Source organism: Panthera tigris, chromosome B2 (assembly GCF_018350195.1).
Source record: "Panthera tigris isolate Pti1 chromosome B2, P.tigris_Pti1_mat1.1, whole genome shotgun sequence".
Lineage (NCBI taxonomy): Eukaryota > Metazoa > Chordata > Mammalia > Carnivora > Felidae > Panthera > Panthera tigris.
The window spans coordinates 142,951,995-142,974,847 of record NC_056664.1 but is presented as its reverse complement, the minus strand read 5'-3'; the positions used below and the strand labels follow the sequence as shown (position 1 = coordinate 142,974,847).

General features: G+C 47.9%; 1 protein-coding gene across 2 annotated transcripts in view; it reads right to left on the bottom strand.

The window, feature by feature from the left end:
* Window positions 1–22,853, bottom strand: part of IGF2R (insulin like growth factor 2 receptor) — a 103,513-nt gene that overhangs the window by 62,677 nt on the left and 17,983 nt on the right. For both annotated transcript variants that reach the window (XM_042987463.1, XM_042987464.1), the window contains exons 2-6: window positions 19,959–20,098; window positions 9,918–10,039; window positions 8,146–8,244; window positions 3,770–3,902; window positions 467–596 (exon numbers count right to left, since the gene is read on the bottom strand). In XM_042987463.1, coding sequence (XP_042843397.1) covers window positions 467–596; window positions 3,770–3,902; window positions 8,146–8,244; window positions 9,918–10,039; window positions 19,959–20,098 — 624 coding nt within the window. The remainder of the gene's footprint in view (window positions 1–466; window positions 597–3,769; window positions 3,903–8,145; window positions 8,245–9,917; window positions 10,040–19,958; window positions 20,099–22,853) is intronic.

Sequence of the window (22,853 nt, the reverse complement as noted above, 5' to 3'; positions counted from 1 at the left end):
GAAAAGCCTCTCTCTGCTAATTCAAGGCTACGAGGGCCGTAGAAGCCCATGTGCAGAAAGCACGGCTTCTTACGAGAAACAAACCACCCCCCACGGGAACTAGGGTGCTCGCCGCACCCCGGTAAGGAAGCAAGCTCCACACCCTACAAGGACACCAGCAAACCTCCCCTCTGGGGAACAGAGGACTGTGGGCGCAAAAGCAAAGTCACGAGTGATGTGACGTGGAGAATACCGGAACATCAGAACATGCGTTAAGGTAGGGGTTATTTCGTGAACTGAATACACGTACGGATGTGTGCCGCATCGTGATACACGTTTTGAACGACCACAGAGACAAATGACCAGAAAATCGGCAAGCAGACCAGCCTGCGTGATGCACAGCCATGACCAACGGCTCTACGAGCACACACGAAGTAGCAATCTCGCAGGGACCTGCGGGGGTTACGAGCACCGAGAGCACACTCACCTGTCCTTGCTCACGAGCTTCAGGCCCTCCTTGGGCTGGCCGACATCAAACACCCGGTCCCCCCTCACCAGGCAGGCAGCAGTGCCACGGGGACAGCCACGCAACTGTGGACTCGAGTCCCGTAGGGAGTCTGTAAAACATCACACATGACGCTGAATCAGGCTGTGCGTCAGGACTGATGATCACGCTTACCCTTAGGCACAGGGTCCCTTTAAAAAAAAAAACTATCAAATTTTTGAAAGTCCCCAAAGTAACATAAAGCAGTAGAGGTCTGGAAACGAAGAAGAGCTAGGACCGAACCCCGTCCGGAGACCGTGGGCGTGCCACTGACCACTCTGGACACATGGAGTGAGAACAGCATCGCCTGCCCGGCACGGCTGCCGGGACGTGCAGGGAAGGCGCTCACGCTGCACCTGGCAGGGAAGAGGTGCCCGAGGAACGGGGACTATTGTGTAATCTGTACTTAAGGAACCCCCCCCCACCCCCACCCTTTCCTACAGATACACCGACGGCAGCGTCATCCCCTCCTCCAAGCTACAAACAATGCAGAAAATGCAGACACCCCAAGGATCAGTGGGAAGATGAGGACCCTGGTGGAAAGAACCTACAGACAGTTCTGGCTTCAACTCTTAGATCCACCACTTGCTGTCTCTGTAACTTTGCTCTCATCACACAACTGTCCAACTGCTGGGGCATCTCCCACATGTCTGGGGAGGATTAAAAAACGCCCTGATGTACCCAGAACACCGCCCAGACTTCAGCGGCTACTGCCGCCACCCTTTCCCATCCTACAGCTTTTCCTTCACCGCCACGGGCATCTCACACGGCATCGGGTTTACACGCTTACCTCACACGTGCCCCTGACTATAAGCTCCATCCAAGGCTGGGACTCACTGCCCAGCACAGGACAGGGGTTCAAATTTCCGCCGTGAAGGAGTAAATAAGGCCCAGCCTGGTCTTTAACTAAAGCCTGATCAACCAGAGGGGGGCCCTTGCCCCTTCTTCTCCAGCGTGATGGGAGGTGGCGGCGGCTGAGGAAAAGGTAAGCGCATCGTCAGGCTGTACCGTGAAACCTCGCGAGGGGACGGTTTTAGTCCACATCAAGTCCCCGTGGTGTGGCAGGCTCCCTGCCCACCCCGCATCAGCAGACCCGCTGGTCCACTGAAGGCAAGACGGGACGCAGGTACCCTGAGTGTGCACAGGCAGGCACACAGCAGCAAAGCTACGGCTGCTCATGAGCTTTTCAGGGTCACTGTCAAACAAGGCTTGGGGCCCAGGGCAACTTCCTGGGGATGGAGGGCGTCTGGACAATAACTGGCAAATCAATTTTTTTTTCATTTTTAAATTTTAAATTCAAAAAACTACTGTGAGTCAAAGTCACTGAAGGCCAATTCAAACTGCCAGTAATCAAAAAGAAAAACAAACTTTTGGGGCACCTGGGTGGCTCAGTCAGTAAGTGTCCGACTCTTGATCTCAGCTCAGATCTTGATCTCACAGTCATGAGTTCAAGACCCACGCTGGGCTCCATGGCCATTGGGGAGCCAACTTTAAAAAAAACAACAAACAAACAAAAACCCTTCCATAACAATATCTCTACTGAATTCAGAGAATCCTCAAAATGATAAAAAGACCAGGAATCTAAATGTTTTCTAAACTAAGATGGCATATTATTTCAGAATTCAATAATCTGCAAGGCTCGTCAGCTTTATAATCAAATTTGAGTTACAGATCCATTTAAGACAAAGACTCTGTCTATCTGGCTTTTTCCAAAAGAACATTAAAAGCTGTCTTCAGAGAACAAAAGAATGATGTAAAGAGCCTGACATAAAAAAATCTAAAATTATCACTAGTCATTTCTAGTGAACCACGTATGTGGTATACTCACTTTTTAAAACTGTTTGAAAATAATCAAAATGGGGGGGCACCTGGGAGGATCAGCCGGTTAAGCGTCCAACTCTTTAATTTCGGCTCCAGTCATGATCTCATGGTTTGTGAGTTCGATCCCTCACATCGGCTCTGTGCTGACAGTGCTGAATTCTCTCTCTCTCCCTCTCTCTCTGCTCCTCCTCCCCCTCCCTCTCTCTTTCAAAATAAACTTTAAAAAAAATCAAAATGGTATATAATGTATTTGTACAATTCAAAGAATAACTGTAAACTCACGTACCGACCACCCAGCCACACCCTCACGTTCGGAGTTTATTTTTAAATTTTTTTCCGAACGTAGGGGCACCTGAGTGGTGGCTCAGTCAAGTTAAGCGGAAGACTCTTGGTTTCAACTCAAGTCAGGATCTCAGTTTGTGGGATCGGGTCCCACACCGGGCTCCGGGCTGACAGTGCGGAGCCTGCCTGGGGTTCTCTCTCTCCTCCTCTCTCTGCCCCTCCACCATACACGCACGTGCTCCCTCTCGCTCTCAAACTTAAAACATTTTTCGAAAATTCAAAACAACTAAAAATTTTGTCCCGAACTTTCCTAAGGCCAAAGTCCCACGTGCTATGTGAGAAACAGGAACTTAAAACACTAGAAACGATCTTAATTTGATTAGCTAATTACCAGCACGATTTACGGGTGCACAACTACTGCTGGCACAGCAGGAAGACAAGTCTCGGCCTTCGGGACTAACACCTCCTCGCCCCTGAAGAACGCACAGAGCTGGAGTTGAGAAACTGCTGACAGAACAAAGGTTTATTCGTAACAGTTCTCAGGGCCCCACTTAGATAAAGGCCATTTACAGCCTTCAGTTAACTGAGCAAAGACACCCACACTTCTCACACTGCTTCTGGCACCTGTAGAGAAAGCCGGGCAAGAAGCTGGCTTGGGCTAAAATACGCGTCACGAGCAAGTTACCCGGTCACTTGGCTGTCCGTCTGTCCCTTGTGCCCAGCCTGCAACACAAAGCCGACAGACTGGGGTACACACAGCTGGCTAGACACCCTCCTCCCCACAGCCCTCCCAGGAGGGCTGACTCATCCTGCTCCAGCAGGTCTCGGGGCGCCCGGCACACCCACTCTATCCGCCCTCCCCACCATCTCCCTGGAAGTCAGCTATGGGAGAATCCTGGAACCAACACATCTGGCACAGAGAACCACACTGGGATGGACCAACAGTCTGGACAAGATCTGCAACGGAATCAGAACCGACTGGGAGCCCGGGGGTGAGGTTATGCACAACATCTTTCCGGTAGGTTCCTCAGGGGGCCTACTCAGTGACACGGATATTCCAACTAGGAAGAACGGCAGAAGCACAAAGATACCGAAGCCTTCTGAGAAATCCTTCACCACCACCAACCCCCCCCCCAAACCTACCTATGTCTCTACAAACGTTGATGAACAGAGAAGTGTCCGGGTCAGAGTCATCCACCAAGTAACCTCCGCTAATCTTGATCAGTGGATTTAAATCGTGCTTCTTGAACTCTCCATCAAAAACGTAGCACGGCACCTAGAAGAGAGGAAGAGAAACGGTCTTGGACACACACCTTCTTCCGCTACCGGCTGGGTGGGGCCTGTGGCTAACATCTCCACTGTCGGGGTCCCCGTAGACAATAGGAACAAAGCAAAGGTCGACAAGAGCTTCAGCGGCTGTACCTTTAGCACCACCAACTTTCCCTCACTACTGCCCAATCCCAGCAGCACGCTGCCAGAAGCCTCCCGCTTCCTTTTTCTTCATAACGCTAACGTGTATTTCCGGGCACTGCCATCTGCTGACTCACCAGATTTCTCCCACGAGAGAGGAAGCTCCCTGAAGACAGGGACCCTGTCACTGCTGTGGTCCTAAGCGGGAGGCTTAGGATGACGCCTGGAACCTAACGGGGCCTCCCTAAACACCTGTTCAGGAACGTATGCAGACACATTCCTCCTCTGCGCATCTAACCCAACGCTTCCTGCATTCTAACCTAGGCCCTCTCGCTCATCTCTAGGAACTAATGTCCTCTTATTTTTAAAATTTCAAGGAACCCACTAGAAGACCCTGCGCTTTACAAGGTCTACCTATTTCTGAAGGCAGAGCATTCAAGCCCAGAGATGCGCCCAAGAATAAAACACGTCCTGGTCATCTAATTGACATCATGTACCGCCACGTCGTCTTTACGGAAACACCCCTTTAATCGCCCTGCCAAAGAATGCCCAAAAATTCACATTCTTGGCATTTTTCTAACGTTTATTTTTGGGAGGGGGCGGGGAGGGAGAGGGGCAGAGGGAGAGGGAGACACAGAATCTGAAGCAGGCTCCAAGCTGAAAGCAGTAAGCCCAGTGCAGGCCTAGAAGTCAATGAACCACAAGATTATGACCTAAGCCAAAGTTGGATGCTCAACCAACTGAGCCACCTAGGTGCCCCTCGGTGATCATTTCAAAGTCATCTGCTATATCACTCTCAAAGGATGGTTTTCCTAAAATTGACTGCAAAAAAGACTGAAGCTATTCACAGGCAGATCTATATAACAAAAACTAACTGCTTACTATTTAGCTAAAAAATTATTCTTAGAAAGATGCTATCAAACCCGCAGGAATGCTCTGACCTACTAACCCTTTTTCCCAGTCCTGTTCTCAGAGATTCAGGGAGATCTAATGGATCAAATCAAACAACCTCAGGGGACACAAGAATTCCCTTCAGCCAGACCCCGAAAGCGAACTCCCCCAGTGCCCACAGCATTGATCAGGGGTCTCTCTGATGACTGAGGGGGCCGGCGCCTCCACTCCGGGGACACAGGCACACCAAGCCAGCAGCAGGGTCGGCAGGCCAGATGCCAAGCTTAACACTGCATCCTGCACAAAAGCGGCCAAAAAGAAAGGTACTGCTGCAGACAGTGACTAGGTTCCCGCGAGAGCGACCATGGTGTCCAGAATCCTACAAACCGACAGCCCATCATCCTCCGGCAGGTTAATACAGAAGCAGAACTCGAGCGGGGAGCGAGCCGGCTGGTGAGTGGGTGGGAACGGGAGACAGGGAGCACCTCTCTAGTGACCAAAGGAAGGCCTGGGAACGAAGGGAGCAGCCTGGAACACGGCGGGAAGGAAAGCCGGGGCCATGTGTGAAAGAACTCGTAGTTCCAAACTAGCTCGGTTCCACCAACAGACTCGAGAGATTCCAGGAAGCGAGGTCCACAGACACCCAGCTCAAGGCAGTTTTAGCAACTTCTGGCCGGCTCGCTACTCCAGGAAGGAACAGAAGACACGCCTAACACAGCGCCCCACAGAACTGGAGCGTGCATCGGAAAAACAGTGAAGGCTCCTGGGGAAAGTCCTCCCCACTTCCTGCTCCACTGAGCAGAGCAATGGAGACATTCATAAGAGCAGGAATGTAGCCGCCGGGAAGGAGGTCGCTTGCCAGCTTCAAACACCACACAGTGAATCAACCTTGTTAGCACCATACGTATATTAGCTGTATTTATGTAACTCTGGTAAGAACACTGGCATGCCAGTTCTGAATTTCCTGTGTTCCCAAGAGTGCCACGGTAAGGGGACGTCCGTCCGTGATATTTTAAAGAAATTATCTTTAAAAAAAAAAAAAACCAACCAGGATCCACTAGACAGGCATTATTCTGCCAGCCTGTAGAGCCAGTGTCTGGAACTCCATGATATTTGCCCACCAAATTCTTCTAAATCTGACAAAGCAAAAATGACAGCAGAAATGAAATGTGAAAACCAAATCTGGTTGGTTTGTTTACATGAGACATCTACTAGTTTTTGAAGTGATACCACAGCCCGTAAGGTGTAATCAGATCTTACCAAAAACAGAGAAGAGGAAATCTACTTGATTATGATTTACTAACAGCGACGGCACTGCTTTTTGGCGGCCACCGTCCTCTTCCGTGCTTCCTGCCTCAGTTTACCTGTACCTGAGGCACGATGAACCCGGGTCGTGAATGAAGACACGCCCTCTGCACCATAGGTCTATGGGTTCTCTGAAAGCAAGAACCCTTTCAAAATTTAATGAAATTCCTACTTCTTGGCCCACGACAGGGCGTCGATAAATGAAAACTGAATGAATAAAGCCCCAGCTACCAACCAGACCTAAAGAGAGTATCACTGAGGACAAACTGTATGGTGCTCATGATCTTTACGTCAGCTTCCAAGAGAAATGAAATGCCACCGTTTTGAGAAAAAACGAGGGCTATACCTCTCCCTTAACATACCAAAATCTAATTTAGAACAGGGGCCCACTCAACTTCCCATAAAGGGCGACAGAGCACGTTATTTTAAGCTCCGTAAGTCACACAGGTTTCTGTTGTTGTTCTTTGGTTTTTTTTTTTAATCCTATAAAAATGTAAAACCTGTTCTTAGTTCTGGGGCTGCACAAACACAGGCCAGGGGGCAGGAGTTGGTCCAGGGTCTGCAGCCTGTGACTTCTGACCTGCACCATGAAGAAAACAGAAAATAGGTTGCTATGTATGTATTTATTTTGAGAAGCGATTTTTCCCCAGGTGGTGGGAGACACAACTGTCAGCTCAGCAAGGCGAGGTAACGGGATGCACAGGTAACACTGGAAAAATGGGCAGCACTTTCAGGCTGGAAAACCAGAGCCCCAGAAGACATGTGTGGGGCCCAGAGAGGTCTGAGGCCCCAAAGAGAGCAGGAGGCATGTGTCTCTGTGCCCCTGAGATGTTTTTCCCGCCATTCACCGATATATATTGGCAAAGAGCTTAACCTAAGCGTTAAAATTCGAGGTTTAAATGTGACCTGGTCTCCTCAATGTCAGTGTCATTTTCTTAGGCATTCATTCTTCCCACAATGGAAACTGCTTTCTCGTTGAGTATTCCTTACGCTCCTCTCCGGGAGGCAACATTTTCCCTCTGCCACTTTCCTATCGGACTGTCTTTTCTTTTAAAGACTGCCATATTTGAAAGACCACTGATAACTTATTCTCTTTAACTTAATTTGGCTTTATTTTCAAAAAACAAACATCTCTCTTTTCACCCTCCTTCAACGGCACTATCTTAGGCCATCACGGAAAATAACAGATGGCCCCCCATCTGTCAGTTCCTAGAACCTGAGAGAGTCTGTGAACCGAATCCTTTGGAACACACAACTAACGGAGACACGTGAGAGTCATGACCCACGAAGGCTGTCGTCTAGGTGAGCACAGGACACCACCTTTCAGACGCGGGATGGCAAGAGGGGAGGAGCAGCAGGGGAGTGCCGTCTGCTCTCAGCGGAGCCAGCTTCAGAGTCTCTGGGCTCAGGGAGAGGATGCTTCATTAATCACCAAAAATGACTTGAGCAAACACCAGGAAAAGAGTGGAGGGAGCGACAGGAGCCATCTAAGTCTCTGAGGTGAACTGGCAGAGAACTGAGGGGCTAGGAACGCCTGGCCTGGACTCGGAAAGCGTCCAGAAGCCGCCCCACGGTGGGGGAGAGATGGGGCCGGTAGGAAGAGGGAATCCGCTGAACACAAGCTCAACCACGTGAGTCACCAAGTTGCGCAGCACCAGAAACCAAGAACTAACTAACCAACTGAGTAGATGCTGAGCCAGTCCATTTCTAATCATATCCTGTGATGTTTTAAATGCCCTGTTCTAAAAATAAGAACCACCCAGCCTCATTTTAACAATTAAATCATACGGTTATCTTTGCTCAAATGGAATCTGAAAACTAAAAAAGATTTTGACCCCAAAAGGTTTGCGCCAATATTTCAACTCTTAAAGGTCCCAGAATGTCAAGCACGTGACCTTGAGCCCCCTCGTTACCTCTTTATTAGCTTTAAATATGTCTTTCTTGCAGGCTGCAGTGGTCCTCCACTCGAAGTAATGCACACAGTCTGTCGCAGTTACAAATTCAGGAGTTCCCTATTTTTAAAAAAAGTAAAAATAAGTTACGATACTGCATGATGTAAGGTTTTTTTTTTCTCCCTTAAAGTTAGAAACAGTAAAGGCTAATGAAAATTTGAAAGCAGAAAGAAGAGGGGGAGGAGGGAGGACACAACTGTTTTAGTTAATCAAGGTCATCAAGAAGTTCCCAAACGCAAAAATTATGAGACAAAAGCTTCATGAAATCATGCTGGAATTTTGGTATAATCGGTCCAAAACTGTTCTACTGCCCCAACTATGCAAAGCACAGTAAACTCATGGGATGCAATCCTCAGAGCCCTTCCACTCTCAAACTCCAAATGTTCTCTTAACCAAATGCCAACAAAATCAAAGCCAGAAAATGTGACCTCATACTTCCTGTAAGCTGAGGACGGACGCCCATCTGGACCCGACTGAGTTCACACACCAGCCTTGCTTCAGACACCCCACACTCAAGGGCAGCCCCTCCTAACAGACTGCAACCAAGGTGGACTCCAAAATGGTCAACCGCAGCGCTGCTGGGTGATACGTGATACTGAATTTACCTCCATACGCCCACATGCAAATCTAGGGAGTTCTTCGCAATTCTGGTTCTTGTACGGTGAACTCAGAATTCTTGAGGGAAGTTAGTTAAAATTAAAGCAGCAGCTAGCTTATTCTGTAGCACAGACCTCCATATTTCATATCACTGCAAACAGATCTTTTTCCAAGGTTTCAACATAGACAACAGTGCAACTGACAGGCTGGTCCAAAATTAACAATGTAAGTTCTATTTTTAAAGTTCTTCAGAGGAGACATTATAGGTCTGAAGATGCAGGAAGTCACAGCACCAAATTCTAAAATGATACTTTAAAGCAAACTGATACCCACAGGAGTTTCACTCAACCTTATTTTTCTACTCTGCAACCTTATTGCATTCTTACTCTGATTAGAGAACATTCATAAGACTTGTACATAAATTGCTTCTCCTAGGATGAGTACTGGGTGTTGTATAGAAACCAATCTGACAATAAATTTCACTTAAAAAAATAAATAATAAAAATAAAAAATAAATTGCTTCCCCTAAAAGCTGGCAATTATTCACTGACAGTCCCTTTCTGAACACTAGAGATTAACAGCAAAAACTCGCATGCAATATACAGAGGATAAGAACAAACACCATGCTTTAAATAATTATTTATGTCCCCTTTCGATACTAGCAATACTTGAAAAAGTGATGTTAGTGGCCATTGTCTGCTGGCCAAGGCTTCTCCTAGATAGATGTTGGCCTCTCCAATTTAATGTAAATGAGAAAACAAAAACCTTTTTTAAAAAAATAAGTGCATTGCCCTAAAAACTACCATAATAAAATGCCATGAAAATAAGTTTTAGAAAAAAAATTATGCCTGCAATGTAAATGTTCAACAGTGTTTCGAGTTTAAACATGCTAATCACCTTGAATTGTAGTTTTATACAGGATGTAGGTCAAGTTTCACTTAAAAGTTGTAACTACAGGCTAGGGTTTGTTTATGTATTGGTTCTTAATGGCGATGGCGTTTTAGTTGGGGTTTTCAGTTTGTGTTTTTAATTTTGCTCACTTATTCTTCCCGGAATGACACTGTAGTAAGAATGTCCAACAGACAAACATTTTTAACAAAAGGAAAGAACATTACAAAGTGACTGTGCGGACTCACCAAAGTTTTCCCACATAAGAAGGTGATGCTAGTCTGGATTTTGTGATTTGTGTTTTGCTTACAGGTCTCTGTTGTATTGAATTCCAGAAGAGATCTGGTTGCAGTTTTCAAAGAAGAATCACCTATTTGGAAAGGAAAGAGCATGAACAAGCTATAAAACATTCATGACCATAAAGCCATTTCCGAGCATAAGCAAATTAAAAGTGGTACCATAATTCATCTGAAAATTCATAAACTTACAGGCTGTCCCTTCCCCAGAATTCTCCAGCTGAGGAATGGCATCTCCATCCACCCAGCTGTTCAAGACCCAAACACATTACATGAGTCCCAACTTTCTCTCATCTATCACATTGAATAAGTCGGAAAACTCTAATGGTTTTCCCTCCATCTCAAATCCATCCGCTACTCTCCACCTCTACTACTGCTGCTACTAAAATCACTACCATCCCTCACCTACACTCTGGCAGCAGCATAGAATTGGTCCCCTTGCTCCACTCCTGTCCCTCGCCATCCTCCCTCCCCATCCACCTCGACAGATACAATCTCCAAAAACATAAGTCAGAATATACGTATAACTCAACTGCTCAAGTTCTTCAATAAATTCCCATCGTATATACTATCAAAACAAAATTTTTTTCTTTCAAATTTTTATTTAAATTCTAGCTAGTTAACATATAGTGTAACATTGGGTTCAGGAGTAGAATTTAGTGGTTCATTACTTACACAGAACACCCAGTGCTCAACACAAGTGCCAGCCTCAAAAATCAAAATTCTTTAGAATGGCCAACAAGTGGAGTGATTACATTTCAGTTTTCCTGGTATATTACTGTAATAATCCAGAATAAAATGTCTATTCCATACCAAATACTGATAATTGGCATAAGCAGATTAGGACAAAGAGCACAGACAGATATGTGTGAATCAAACCTTGATATGTGACAGAGTAATAGATCAGTGGGCAAAGAAGAGACTTTCAATAAATGCAACTGAAAACAAAATGGAAAAAAGATAAAAACTGGATCCCTACCTACCACTGTACATGAAAATCAACTCTAAAGGAATTAAATAACATCAAACACCAAACTTTAGACAGAACTCTTGGTAGAAAACATAATTACCTTTTAGATCTTAATGTAGGAAAAATATTTAAGACTCAAAAGCATGAACTCTAAAATGTCAATATATTTGACTTAGCAAATTTAAAAGTTTACATTCACCAAAAAAAATAGCTTAAGGAAAACAGAAACAAGTTTTAAACTGGGAGATACACAGAACTGGCAAAGAATTGGCATCAAAAATATATACACTCACACGCCAAAAAAAAAAAAAAAAAAAAGGAAAGGAAAAAAATTTTATAATCCTAGAAAATGAAACAAAATAACCTCTAACTGAAAGAACATACAAAAAGAAGACAATGAGGAAAGACCCACACCTAGTCATGTCATGGTAAATTTTAATATCAAACGTAAAAATTCTAAAGCTTCTAGAAAGGTAGAATAGGTCACATGCAATAAATAACCCAATATAAAATGAACCAGATATGACCAAAAGGAAGAAAACCATGTCAGTAAATACACGAAGAGATGTACAACACCCCTACTGATCAAGGAATTACATATTGAGAACACATGGCATACTGATTACAACTATCCCATTGACAAAAGTTGAATACCAAGTGTTGGAAAAGAGATGGCCTAGCATGCCTTTGTTGCCTCCGCATGGCATTATGTCCTAATATCCATGTATCCTGTGACCTACATATTCAACTTTTATGTACATACACAGAAGAAAACCATACACGTATACGTGTAACAAGAAACAAATGAAAGAACATCTCATGTTCCTCACACTAGCAAAACCGTGGAAACAACCCAAATGCCCATCAATAGAACCATGGATAACTTACCTTTGGGAGAGCCACATAATATCACAAAAGTGTTAGTAGGAACAAACCATGGCGAAAGATAACAATACGCTCCATCTTTAGAAACATAATATTGTTGTTACCACTTTTAGGCCCCCAAAATTACATATAGCATGATCTATGCTTTGTACAGAGTTAAAAATATCGGGCACGTACACACAAACACACACACACACACACACACACACACACACACACACACTTTTGAGAGGCAGAGACACAGAGACAAAGAAAAGGAAGAAAAATTTAAATATAGGCTAATTATTACTCCCAGGGAAGGGAAACGGTGGCGGGGGGAGGGGTAGTGAGGAAAACACAGAGATAGTGGTTATTCTCAGGTTCCTAGATTCTGTTAGAGATGGGGTTCATTACATTATCCAAAACAGAAATTAATTAATTAATTAAAAAACAGAAAAAGGTTAGCCCGTGTATTAGTTATCACTGCGTATCATAAACTCAGGATTATAACTGGTCCATTTCGATACAAATACCTGATACCTTTTTTTGAAAAGAAATAAAGGAGGAAGAAGAGGGGGAGGGGTCAAAATTAAGATGCCAGTGGAGAGAGGATAATGGACTTCAGAGCTACCCCCAGAGCACCAGGCTCACAGTACATTGGTTCTTTCTCCTGACTGCCTGCCCTCCTGCCTTTGTGCAAAGGTCCACCTGAATCGCTCTCTCCCCTAAACTTCCCGGGATCTGTCCGAAAATCTTTTTCCTCGACCAAAAGAGCACACCAGCCCAGAGGAGTCTCCGGGACCGAGGACAGCGCCCCGTGGACAGCGCCCGTAAGCCCCGCCTACGGCAGGCGGGTCTAGGGCCGGGAGACGGGGCGGGGCTTCGACGCGCCCCCGCAGCGCTGCGCTCCAGGAGACACGGAGGGCGGGCAAGGACCACAGGAAGCGGCAAGCGCTGTGGCCAGAAGGGGGCGCTCACAGGCCGCAGCCCCCCCCACCTTGAAGACCCTCCCCCGCGCCTCCTGTCCCCCCACACAGCGGCCCCTTCCGGCCCTGTGCCCAGAGCTCCCGGGGGCTCCTCATAACAGCTGGGTCCGCCCTGAAAAGGAAACGCGGAGGGCCCTGGCCTCGGGCTGGGAGGGATCCAGCCAACCTCTGCCGCCGCGGCACTGGGCACCAGCATCCCTAAGCGCCAGGCCCCCATCAGCATCGCACCCGCCTGTCCACCTCGCCTTCTTCCTCTGCCCACTCCACCCGGTGGCCGGGACCGGCTGCCAACCGGGGCACTCGGGGAGAGGCCGCAGCGAACCGCGGCAGACAACCGCGGCAACCGGCCAGCCTGGCCGTCCTCCCCGGACGAGAGCCGGGTGAGGACTGCGGGGCCGCGGCCAGCACGCCAGGCCCACGGCCAGCTCCCGAGGACGGCGCCAAATGGGCTGGGCCGCGCTCGCCGGGCCCGCCAGACCGCGCCGGGTCCTCCAGACCGCGCGCCGGGCCCGCCAGACCACGCTCTCCAGGCCGGGTCCGCCAGACCAGACCGCACTGGCGGGGCCCCACCAGACCAGACCGCGCCGGGTCCTCCAGGCCGCGCTCTCCAGGCCGGGTCCTCCAGACCAGGCTGCGCGCGCCAGGCCCGCCAGACCGCGGTCTCCAGGCCGGGCCCGCCAGACCAGGCCGCGCTCGCCCAGGCCCGCCAGGCCGCGCCGGGTCCTCCAGACCGCGCTCTCCAGGCCGGGTCCGCCAGACCGCGCTGGGTCCGCCAGACCGCGCGCTGGGCCCGCCAGACCGCGCGCTGGGTCCTCCAGACCGCGCGCTGGGCCCGCCGGACCGCGCCAGGCCCGCCAGACCGCGCGCGCCAGGTCCTCCAGACCGCGCTCTCCAAGCCGGGTCCGCCAGACCAGGCCGCGCTCGCTGGGCCCGCCAGACCAGGCCGCGCTCGCCGGGCCCGCCAGATCGCGCCGGGTCCTCCGGACCGCGCCGGGCCGCGCGCGCCAGGTCCTCCAGACCACGGTCTCCAGGCCGGGTCCTCCAAACCAGGCCACGCGCGCCAGGCCCACCAGACGGCGCTCTCCAAGCCGGGTCCGCCAGACCAGGCCGCGCTCTCCAGGCCAGGCCGCGCCGGGTCCTACAGACCCTGCGTACCAGGCCCGCCAGGCCACGCTCACCAGGGCCCGCCAGGCCGCGCCGGGTCCTCCAGACCGCGCTCTCCAGGCCAGGTCCGCCAGACCAGGCCGAGCTCGCCCGGGCCCACCAGACCAGACCGCGCTGGCGAGGCCCCACCAGACTAGACCGCGCCGGGTCCTCCAGGCCGCGCTCTCCAGGCCGGGTCCTCCAGACCAGGCTGCGCGCGCCAGGCCCGCCAGACCGCGGTCCCCAGGCCGGGCCCGCCAGACCAGGCCGCGCTCGCCTGGGCCCGCCAGACCAAACCGTGCTTGCCGGGCCCGCCAGGCCGTGGCGAGTCTGCCAGACCTCGGTCTCCAGGCCAGGTCCCCCAGACCGCGCCGGGTCCGCCAGACCACGCGCTGGGTCCGCCAGACAGCGCTCTCCAGGCCGGGCCCTCCAGGCCGCGCTCGCCCGGGCCCGCCAGACCAGGCCGCACTCACCCGGACCCGCCAGACCAGGCCACGCTCTACCGGCCAGGCCGCGTCCGGTCCTCCCGACCCTGCGCACCAGGGGGCCCGCCAGGCCACGCTCGCCCGTACCCGCCAGACCAGGCCACGCTCTACAGGCCAGGCCGCGCCGGGTCCTGCAGACCCTGCGCGCCAGGCCCGCCAGGCCACGCTCGCCCGTACCCGCCAGACCAGGCCACGCTCTACAGGCCAGGCCGCGCCGGGTCCTGCAGACCCTGCGCGCCAGGCCGCGCTCACCAGAGCCCGCCAGACCAGGCCGCGCTCCAGGCCTACCAGGCCTCGCCTGCAACCCTCGGCGCCCCCGGCCGAGCCCAGCCGAGCTCGCAACTCGGCCTCGCTGAGGCCGCAAGCCCCGACGGTCCCAACTTCGCAGGCGGCCTCAGGGCCCACCGCACGGCCACCGGGCCTCCCCAACACCTCGATCAGGGCCTGTCAGACAGGCAGACAGCCCTCCCCGTGCTAGTCACCAATGTGCTCCAGCAAGGCTTCCCCCGTTACCCACTTTCCCTTCTTTATCGTGTCGTGTCCTTCAACGTGTACTATTCACGTGTCCTTTCACCAAACCAAGAATCCTCCTCGCTGCCCGATTTTTCCCTCCAGCTGCTGCCTCATTTTGCTGCCCCTCTTTGTATTAACACTCTTCAAAAGAGATTTCTATTCTTGCTACCACCAATTACCCTCCCCTCTCTGATACTCCCCCCTCCGTCCCTTGCACTGGCTGCTCCCCCAGAGCCACCTGACTCCCTCAGCTCCAAGTCTTTGCTTAAATGTCACTTTCTCAGCGACACTTACCCCGTTTAATATTCTTGAACACACACACTCCCGAGACCTCCAGCACTCCTGACTGTCCCTCCTTTTCTTTTTTACATCCATCATACTCTAATACGCTACCTAGCCAGTATTTGTGTTTGTCTCCCACTCAACTACTAGTATGTAAGCTCCACAAGAAAAGGGATTTTTGTCTGTTTTAGTGACTGAGTCATTCAAGTATTTGTTACAAATAAATAAATGAATATTAAGTGTTGGCTGTTTCAAAATATAATTTATACGTATATCTTTTCAGATGTGACTTAACCAAGTAAATCAGAATAAAATATACAACTTGTTCAACTATCCCCATAGAGTTAGGGTGGGCCAGCACATTTGCCACAGTTAACAATGCTACAAAAAAAAAAAAAAAAACTTGTACAAAAAATCTGTATACAGTACTAATTCCTCTACTGGTTAAGATTTACAAAAGTAGGTTATGGGAATCTGGGTTTTAAAGTCTAACAGATATTATTGCCAGACTCTCAGGAGAGGCCGTAAGACAGAAACAGGAGTTCTATCTAAAACTCTCCCAGATATCATCTTAAATATCCAATAGAATTATATGTTTTTTTAAAAAAGGAAAGAATACAGGGCTTAAGAGGAAAAGAGATTTTCACATCTTAGGAGTCAGAGATGCAAAATTCAGTGCAGCGATCAACCTGAATGACTGTCATAGATTTCCCCCAGTGCGCACAAGAATCAAACCATCCAACTAGCATCTGAAGTCAGGGGCCAGCCTCCTGAGAGTAAAGGAAGTCACTTGGTGCGGCAACGACAACCGGATTCACTGTGTCCTACCCAGGTCACCAGCAAGAAGCCGGTCAGAATCCGAGGCTTTGACGGTAAGTAACCGCAATTACCACCCTTCCCTGGTGGGTATGTTACTTCAGCTACATGTGCTAACAGGTTTCCTGAAGTAGATATACATAGTTTTTTAGCCCTCAGAAAGATTAACTCAACTAAGGCCAAAGAATTAGCATTTGGGATGTCAGGAGGAATGTGAGCATAGTATTTCTACCGACTTGCAATGTTCAATGTTATGACTCCAACCCACAGGTTACAACTGAGTCGCAACTGATTGAGACGGGTGACACAGTACTAGAACTTAGAAATTCTAAGAGAATTTCAGGCTTATGAGAAGTTTCAACTATTAAATTTGTAATTATTGTTAGTGCCTAAGTTCTAACTTTCAGATCAGACATCTGAAGTACTTTAAAAGGAAATCAAATAGGGGAAACGTATACGTCGTTTTAAATTGTGGTGAAGGTGGTTCAACTAGGTCGTAAACAGAACCAAATGATGTTCACGGGTCCCCTACAAATGGCTGCTGAACTCTGCTAGATTTATATACGTAGCAGTACCGTTTGCCTAAGAAAGAACTAATGCAAGATTTTTTAAATCAAAACTGATGTAGTGTTGTTTAAACCAAAGTTGAGGTCTTACTATCCGTTTCTAAGAACAGAAACGGCCTTTGTGGGCACTAACGCACATCGATGACTACCTTCCCAAAGGGTTACAGAACCACCATCTTCCCGTTTAAACTTTCTGCACATTTGATAGAAGAAAAAATGAGATTTCATTATTGCTTCGATTTGCATTTATACCTGGCTTACGAATGAAGTTGCACTGAGCATCTTGGATTTCTTCTATTGTAAACCGCCAGTCTTCAGACTGCCATTTTTCCTTGGGTTCTTGGTCCTTCGCCTGCACCCCGCCCCCGACCCCGACCTTTTTTTAAGTTTATTTACTTATTTTGAGGCAGGGAGGGGCAGAGAGAGGGAGAGAGAGAATCCCAAGCGGGCTCTGCACTGTCAGCGCAGAGCCTGACACGGGGCTTGATCTCACAAACTGTGAAATCATGACCTGAGCCAATACCAAGAGTCGGACAGGACACCAAGAGTCACCTCGGTGACTGAGCCACCCAGGTGCCCCAGGCTGTGTGTTTTTCTAATCATTTATTAAGAGAAGCTCCTACCACCCCTAGATTATATATCTGTTTTGCTACATTTCTTCCCGATGTTCTAATCATTTTATTTTAATTTTAACTGATCTGTAATTTCTGTTATAGGGTACGAAGGAGAGGTCTAAAGCTGTTTCCTAATAGATAAATTGCTAAATTACACCCAAACTTTTGGTTATGCATTAACTTCTCATATATATTTTGATCTATTGCTTTCCTAGCTTTTCTGTTCTCCTGCCTATTGGGAGCTCCAGTTTTTGTAGCTGTTTTCAGAATTCACATTTTTTTTTCCTTTCTAACAAGTTCATAGGAAGTTAGTTTCTCAGCTGCCCTCTCAGAGCCGGGAGTTCAGACTTCCCACCGTGGTTCCGCATATCACCTCTCGAACTGTCCAATGTGACCCTATAACTCACAAAGCAACACGGCCTCAAATAAGGACACAGGCTCTGGAGCTTGCCTGTCAGCATTCACGTCCATAATCATGCAACCTCTGACAAGCTCCTGTATCTATTTTGTGCTTCAGTTTCTTCATTTATAAAATCAGAGAAATGGAGTCACCTACTTCAAAAAGTTGCTGAATAAGCTGAAGAAGATATTTTACTTAAAAACATAATGCCTGGCACATAAGCGCATAACAAATTTAGTTATTATTTAGTTATGAAACCAAATTTTTTAAAAATTTTTTTCATATTTATTTTTGAGAGAGACAGAGTGTGAGTGGGGGAGGGCCAGAGAGAAAAAAGGAGACAGAGAATCGGAAGCAGGCTCCAGGCTCTGAGCTGTCAGCAAAGAGCGCAACGTGGGGCTTGAACCCACGAACCATGAGATCATGACTTGAGAAGTCGGACACTCAACTGACTGAGCCACCCAGGCGCCCCAAAACGAAATTCATAATAACACAGTCGGTTATTTCCATTATATAATACAAGTTAGCAGAACTAGATCTGACTCAAGATTATCTCTGTGCTAGTGTGAAAGTCATTTGCACCCACTTCTACTAGTTTGCTTTCTTGAGGTGAAGGACAGGGCGATGCTGAAAGTCTCCATTACCCAGCGTATGTCCTCTCCCTCTGGGAGTGTGAAGTTCAGGGGAAAGTATCTGTCGTGTGTGTCTGGGAGTAAAATGAGACCAGAAACTGCTAGTTTGTATCTTAATCAACCTGTAACTTGGCTTTCAATTCATCTAGTTACCTCTGGCTTCTCCCCTTTAACCAACCTCTCCTATTCCATTGGGCCCAGCTTCCTAAAAATGCATTTTATCAGATCACCTCCCCCATTACTGTCACACAGAATCTATGATGGATCCACTACTAACATCTCAGAAAAGATCGACTCTCCCGCCTGGTTTTCAAAGCCAACTCAACTTGGTCATTGTCAAATTCTGTCCAGCCAACCTAGCTTCACAAATCATACCTCTAGCGATTTACTTGTCTGTATCCAATAGCCATCTGCTACACTGTATTTCATCAGTCGGAAACACTGTAGTCAAATATTATAGTGAAGTCAAGAGGAAAACTACCTTTCCTTTTTCTGGAAACCTGAGTAACCCTGACCAACAGGCCCACTAGTGCCCTCCTTCATGAAGCATCAAAACAGAACAGCAGGAAGTTGGCCATATCATTTGCAAGTTTTTAAATCTATGAGAAAATACAATTTGTCCAACCCACGACTTCAGAATAACATGGCGCTTTCTCAGACCTCTGTCCTGAGCCTCAACCCCCTCTTACCAGTGTTTCCAATCTAGACAGTGTCCCCGTCGGAAGAGAAGAAACTAAGAGAAGCTGCCTCTACCAGCAGACCTCACAGACCTTACTCTTATCGCCCTAAACATTACTTTCTAAAAAGCCCTTTTAACCGTGTTTAGGCGTTTTCATTAAAAACGACAGAGCTACCACGGCAAGCTGACCCTCCCAACTGCAAACACCTGAGTGCCCTCTCCCAGCTACCACCCTGTCCCCAGTCACACGCAGGCCTTTGTTTCGTGACTGTCCTTCACGGTCACATTGCACCGTTCAAACTGTGTTGGTCGAAGGTCACGACGGACATCCACGGACCAACCAAGAGAAAGGGCTGCCATGTGTAGCCCTGCCCTGTGTCTCTTCCTTTAAGCCTCCCCACCCCCCGCCCTTTGCTGTTCCCTGTAACTTGGTAGGGCGGCTGCTGTTGGCCACCTTGGGCCCCTCATCCTCACCAGTAAGAAAGGGATCCTAACCCCAAAGGAGGGCATTTGGGGAAATGAAATGAGTCCTGGGAAAGAAAAGTCTGCACTTCTTTCTCTTGGACTGGTGGTTCTCAGGACTATTTAATTTTTAATACAAGCTGAAAACTGGTGACCACCTCTTGTCCCATGTGAATACGGACAACCTGAAGGGTAGAAGTGGGTCAGGGGCTGGGCACCAGCTGGAAGAAGTAAGTGTGAAGCAGGGAGAAAGGAAAGATGGGGTTTAAGAAAAACATAAGAAGGCAGAGCCATATAAGAAACATCCTTCTGTATCAATAGATACAAATGTGCACAATTCTTCGTGACAATAGATACAAATGTGCACAATTCTTCATGATTGGCCAACATTATCCACTAGATGGAAGTAAGCTAATCTGATCTCACACTGGACATCTAAAATTGTTACCACTTTATTATAAAAGATGAAAAATGTATATAAGCACATATAAGCATACGTGTAGACAGCTCTATGTACATAGTCATTTTTGCAAAACTGGGATCCCACACAACCAGTAAAGTAAGGAGAACTTTCTACTTACCCACAGAGTGATAGCTGCTTGTCTTGGAGTCGTACATACAAACAGCACTTGCTTGCCCACACTGGGCAATATCCAGATTTCCACAGATGCTGATCTTATAAAGCATGTTATTTTTGGTATCAACAGCTTCCCATGTATAACTAGAAAGGAAGAAAAACAATTTGTCACTGTCACTGATCTGCCAATAATTAAGCTTCTCCCTGGCTTCACATGCAAGCCACATTTACTTAAGACTGCCACAACCTAAAAGACACACTTTCGTTAGCCAAAAAATACTAAAGTCAAACTATGTTAAGTTGAACAGAAGCCAGGGCAGAAACCACTAAATACCACCTCGTGCTGGTTCAGTCCGCCCTGAAGCTGCCACAAGACTGACCATCATCAAAATACTTAAAACTCTACCATTAAACAGTATCAACTCACATAAGTAACTGCCCCAGAATCACGTTGAATATAAGATCGCAACCTTTCCAATCAGCACTGGAATGCTGAAGAGCCAAAGAATTGTTTTAAACTTTGGTTATTCTATATAAACGCTAGCGATGGCATGAAAGACAGTCTCCGGTTTTACCTCTTACGGCTACAGTTCACATCCAAAGGGACAAGACAAAGTGGTGCAACGAATCAACTATTGGCTTCAAAATCAGACAAACTTTACTTAAGCTGGACCCACTACATCAAGCATTTTACAGGCATTCAAACACTCTCCGTTCAAACCTCTGCCAAGTAAACACCGAGTACTTGTTAAGGAGGCAATCTGCATACTTGGGACAAAATGACGGCTTGTCCGTTCTGTCAAAACAATTATTCTCCATTCTCTACTCTTCCTGGGGAGAATGTTTTGTCGTTTTTGTAAAACAGGGGTCATTTCCTCAGCAAGGCTAAAGACAGGAAATGAGGAAAGCAACAAAAAAGTTCCTTGCAAAATGCAAAGATACTGTATTAATTCAACAGTGGCTGGAGAGAAGGCTTAGGAGTTGTTGGAGTGGGGGTGGGGGGGGGGGACACCTGGAGGTCGCTGAACCCTGAGACCACTGAGGTGTAGCCAGAGCTGATCTCCCCAAAGCAGCACCTTGATGACAGAAGGCACTCGCTCACAGAAGTGGCGATGCACTTCCCAGAGCCCCCTTCCGCCGGGCCTCAGGACAAAGACTCCACAACCCAGCAGGCAACATGGCCCTCCCCTGCAGGGATGTGGGCCCCCTCTCCCCCCCCCCCAACCTCCAGCAGCCCTGTCCAGTAACAGACGAGCCCCAAGAGCGGGGTGGTGGCAGGCAAGGAACCAAGCATTCTCCCGAACCTAGGTGTGGGGACTGACCAAAATTTCCGTGCCAAGAAGCAAAGGGACAGGAACACCCCAGAGTGCTCCCCTAGAGGTTGTGACAGCCAGCTACTGGAAACCTGAAAAACAGGCCGGGCGGGCGGGAGGTAAGGCCAGGCTCAGAAGCAGTTACCATTGAACTAAGCTTCTTGTTTTTATTTTGTATTTTTATGTTTTCAAGCTTAGTTGACACACAATGTTAATTAGTTTCAAGTGTGCAACATGGTAATTCATTCTCTCTCTTCCTTAGGCTGTGCTCACAAGTGAAGTTACCATCGGCCACCATACAACCTGTTACAATACCGTGGACTTTATTCCCTGTGCTGTGCCTTTTATCCCCGTGCCTTGTTCATTCCGTAACTGGAAACCTTTTCCTCCCTCTCTCCTCCACCCAAGTTATCTACGCCCCCAGGCACCCCCTTCCCTCTGGCATCCACCAATTTTGAACTCAGCGTCTTTATCAGTAACCCCTTAGAGTTATCTCCTAAAGTCATGAGGGCTAAAGACAAGAGAAAATAACCCAAGTATGACCAGGCATGAGAACGTCATCAATAAAGGCCTGTTTCCTTTGACCTTCACTAGCCTTTCTTTATTCATTTGCTTCACAAATATTTCTTAACAACTCACTGCAGAGGCACTGAGGGGTGCAGCGATGATCAGAGACCAAAAGCCCCCTGCCCTCCAGGGGAGGACAGAACATAAACGGGTAAACAAATACACAGTAAACAAAAATAAAATGAACAGGTAAGCCATTTCACACGCTGGTACGCCAAGTGCAATGACAAAACAAACCAGCGTGGGACAGGAAATGACCAAGGGCGTACTTGAGCCTGGAAAGTCTTGAGATAGTGTTTTCCCTGGGACCCGAACAACAAAAAGGAGCAACTCGGGAAGATATGGTGGGAAGAATATGCCGGCAGATGGACCACTGCTAGGCCCCGAGGAGGGAATGAATTTAGCATCGCGACAGAAAAGGAAAGAGGGCAATGAGGCTGGAGGGAGACGGGTAAGCAGAGCAAGCAGCAGGTAAGGTCAAGGACATGGGGAGGCTGGCTACACCAGGGCTTTGCTTTGCAGAGTAAACAATGTCGTTTTCATCTAGTACTTGAAACAAAGGAAGGCCACTCAAAGACACTATGGGTCTTTCCTTAAAATTTTAAGCTAGTGTTTTTACTTTGCAGAGTAGTAGCAAAACTTTTCTATTAATTACAGTTAATTTTTAAAAAATGCTAATCTCTTATTCAAGAGCAACGGCCATGTTTTTCTGGGATACTAACACATCAAATCTAAAACCTTAATAGTGGTATCATGAAAGTGTTTCACAATCCTGAGTATACGAGCAAGGTACATAAAGGTATCATTTTAGAATGAATCAACTAGTAGGAATCAACTCTAAAGCAATCCACACAGCGCCTAAAATGCTACGCTTTTCTTAAAAACAGAATTCCGCTGCTGGTTTCGCAGAGGTGATATTTAAATAAGGTAGTTGTAAAAAGTGTGTGTTTAGGGAGCAGAAAAGAGATGGGGGGGGGGAGCAAAATGGGGAAGATTGTCTTGATTATCTGGAAATCAGT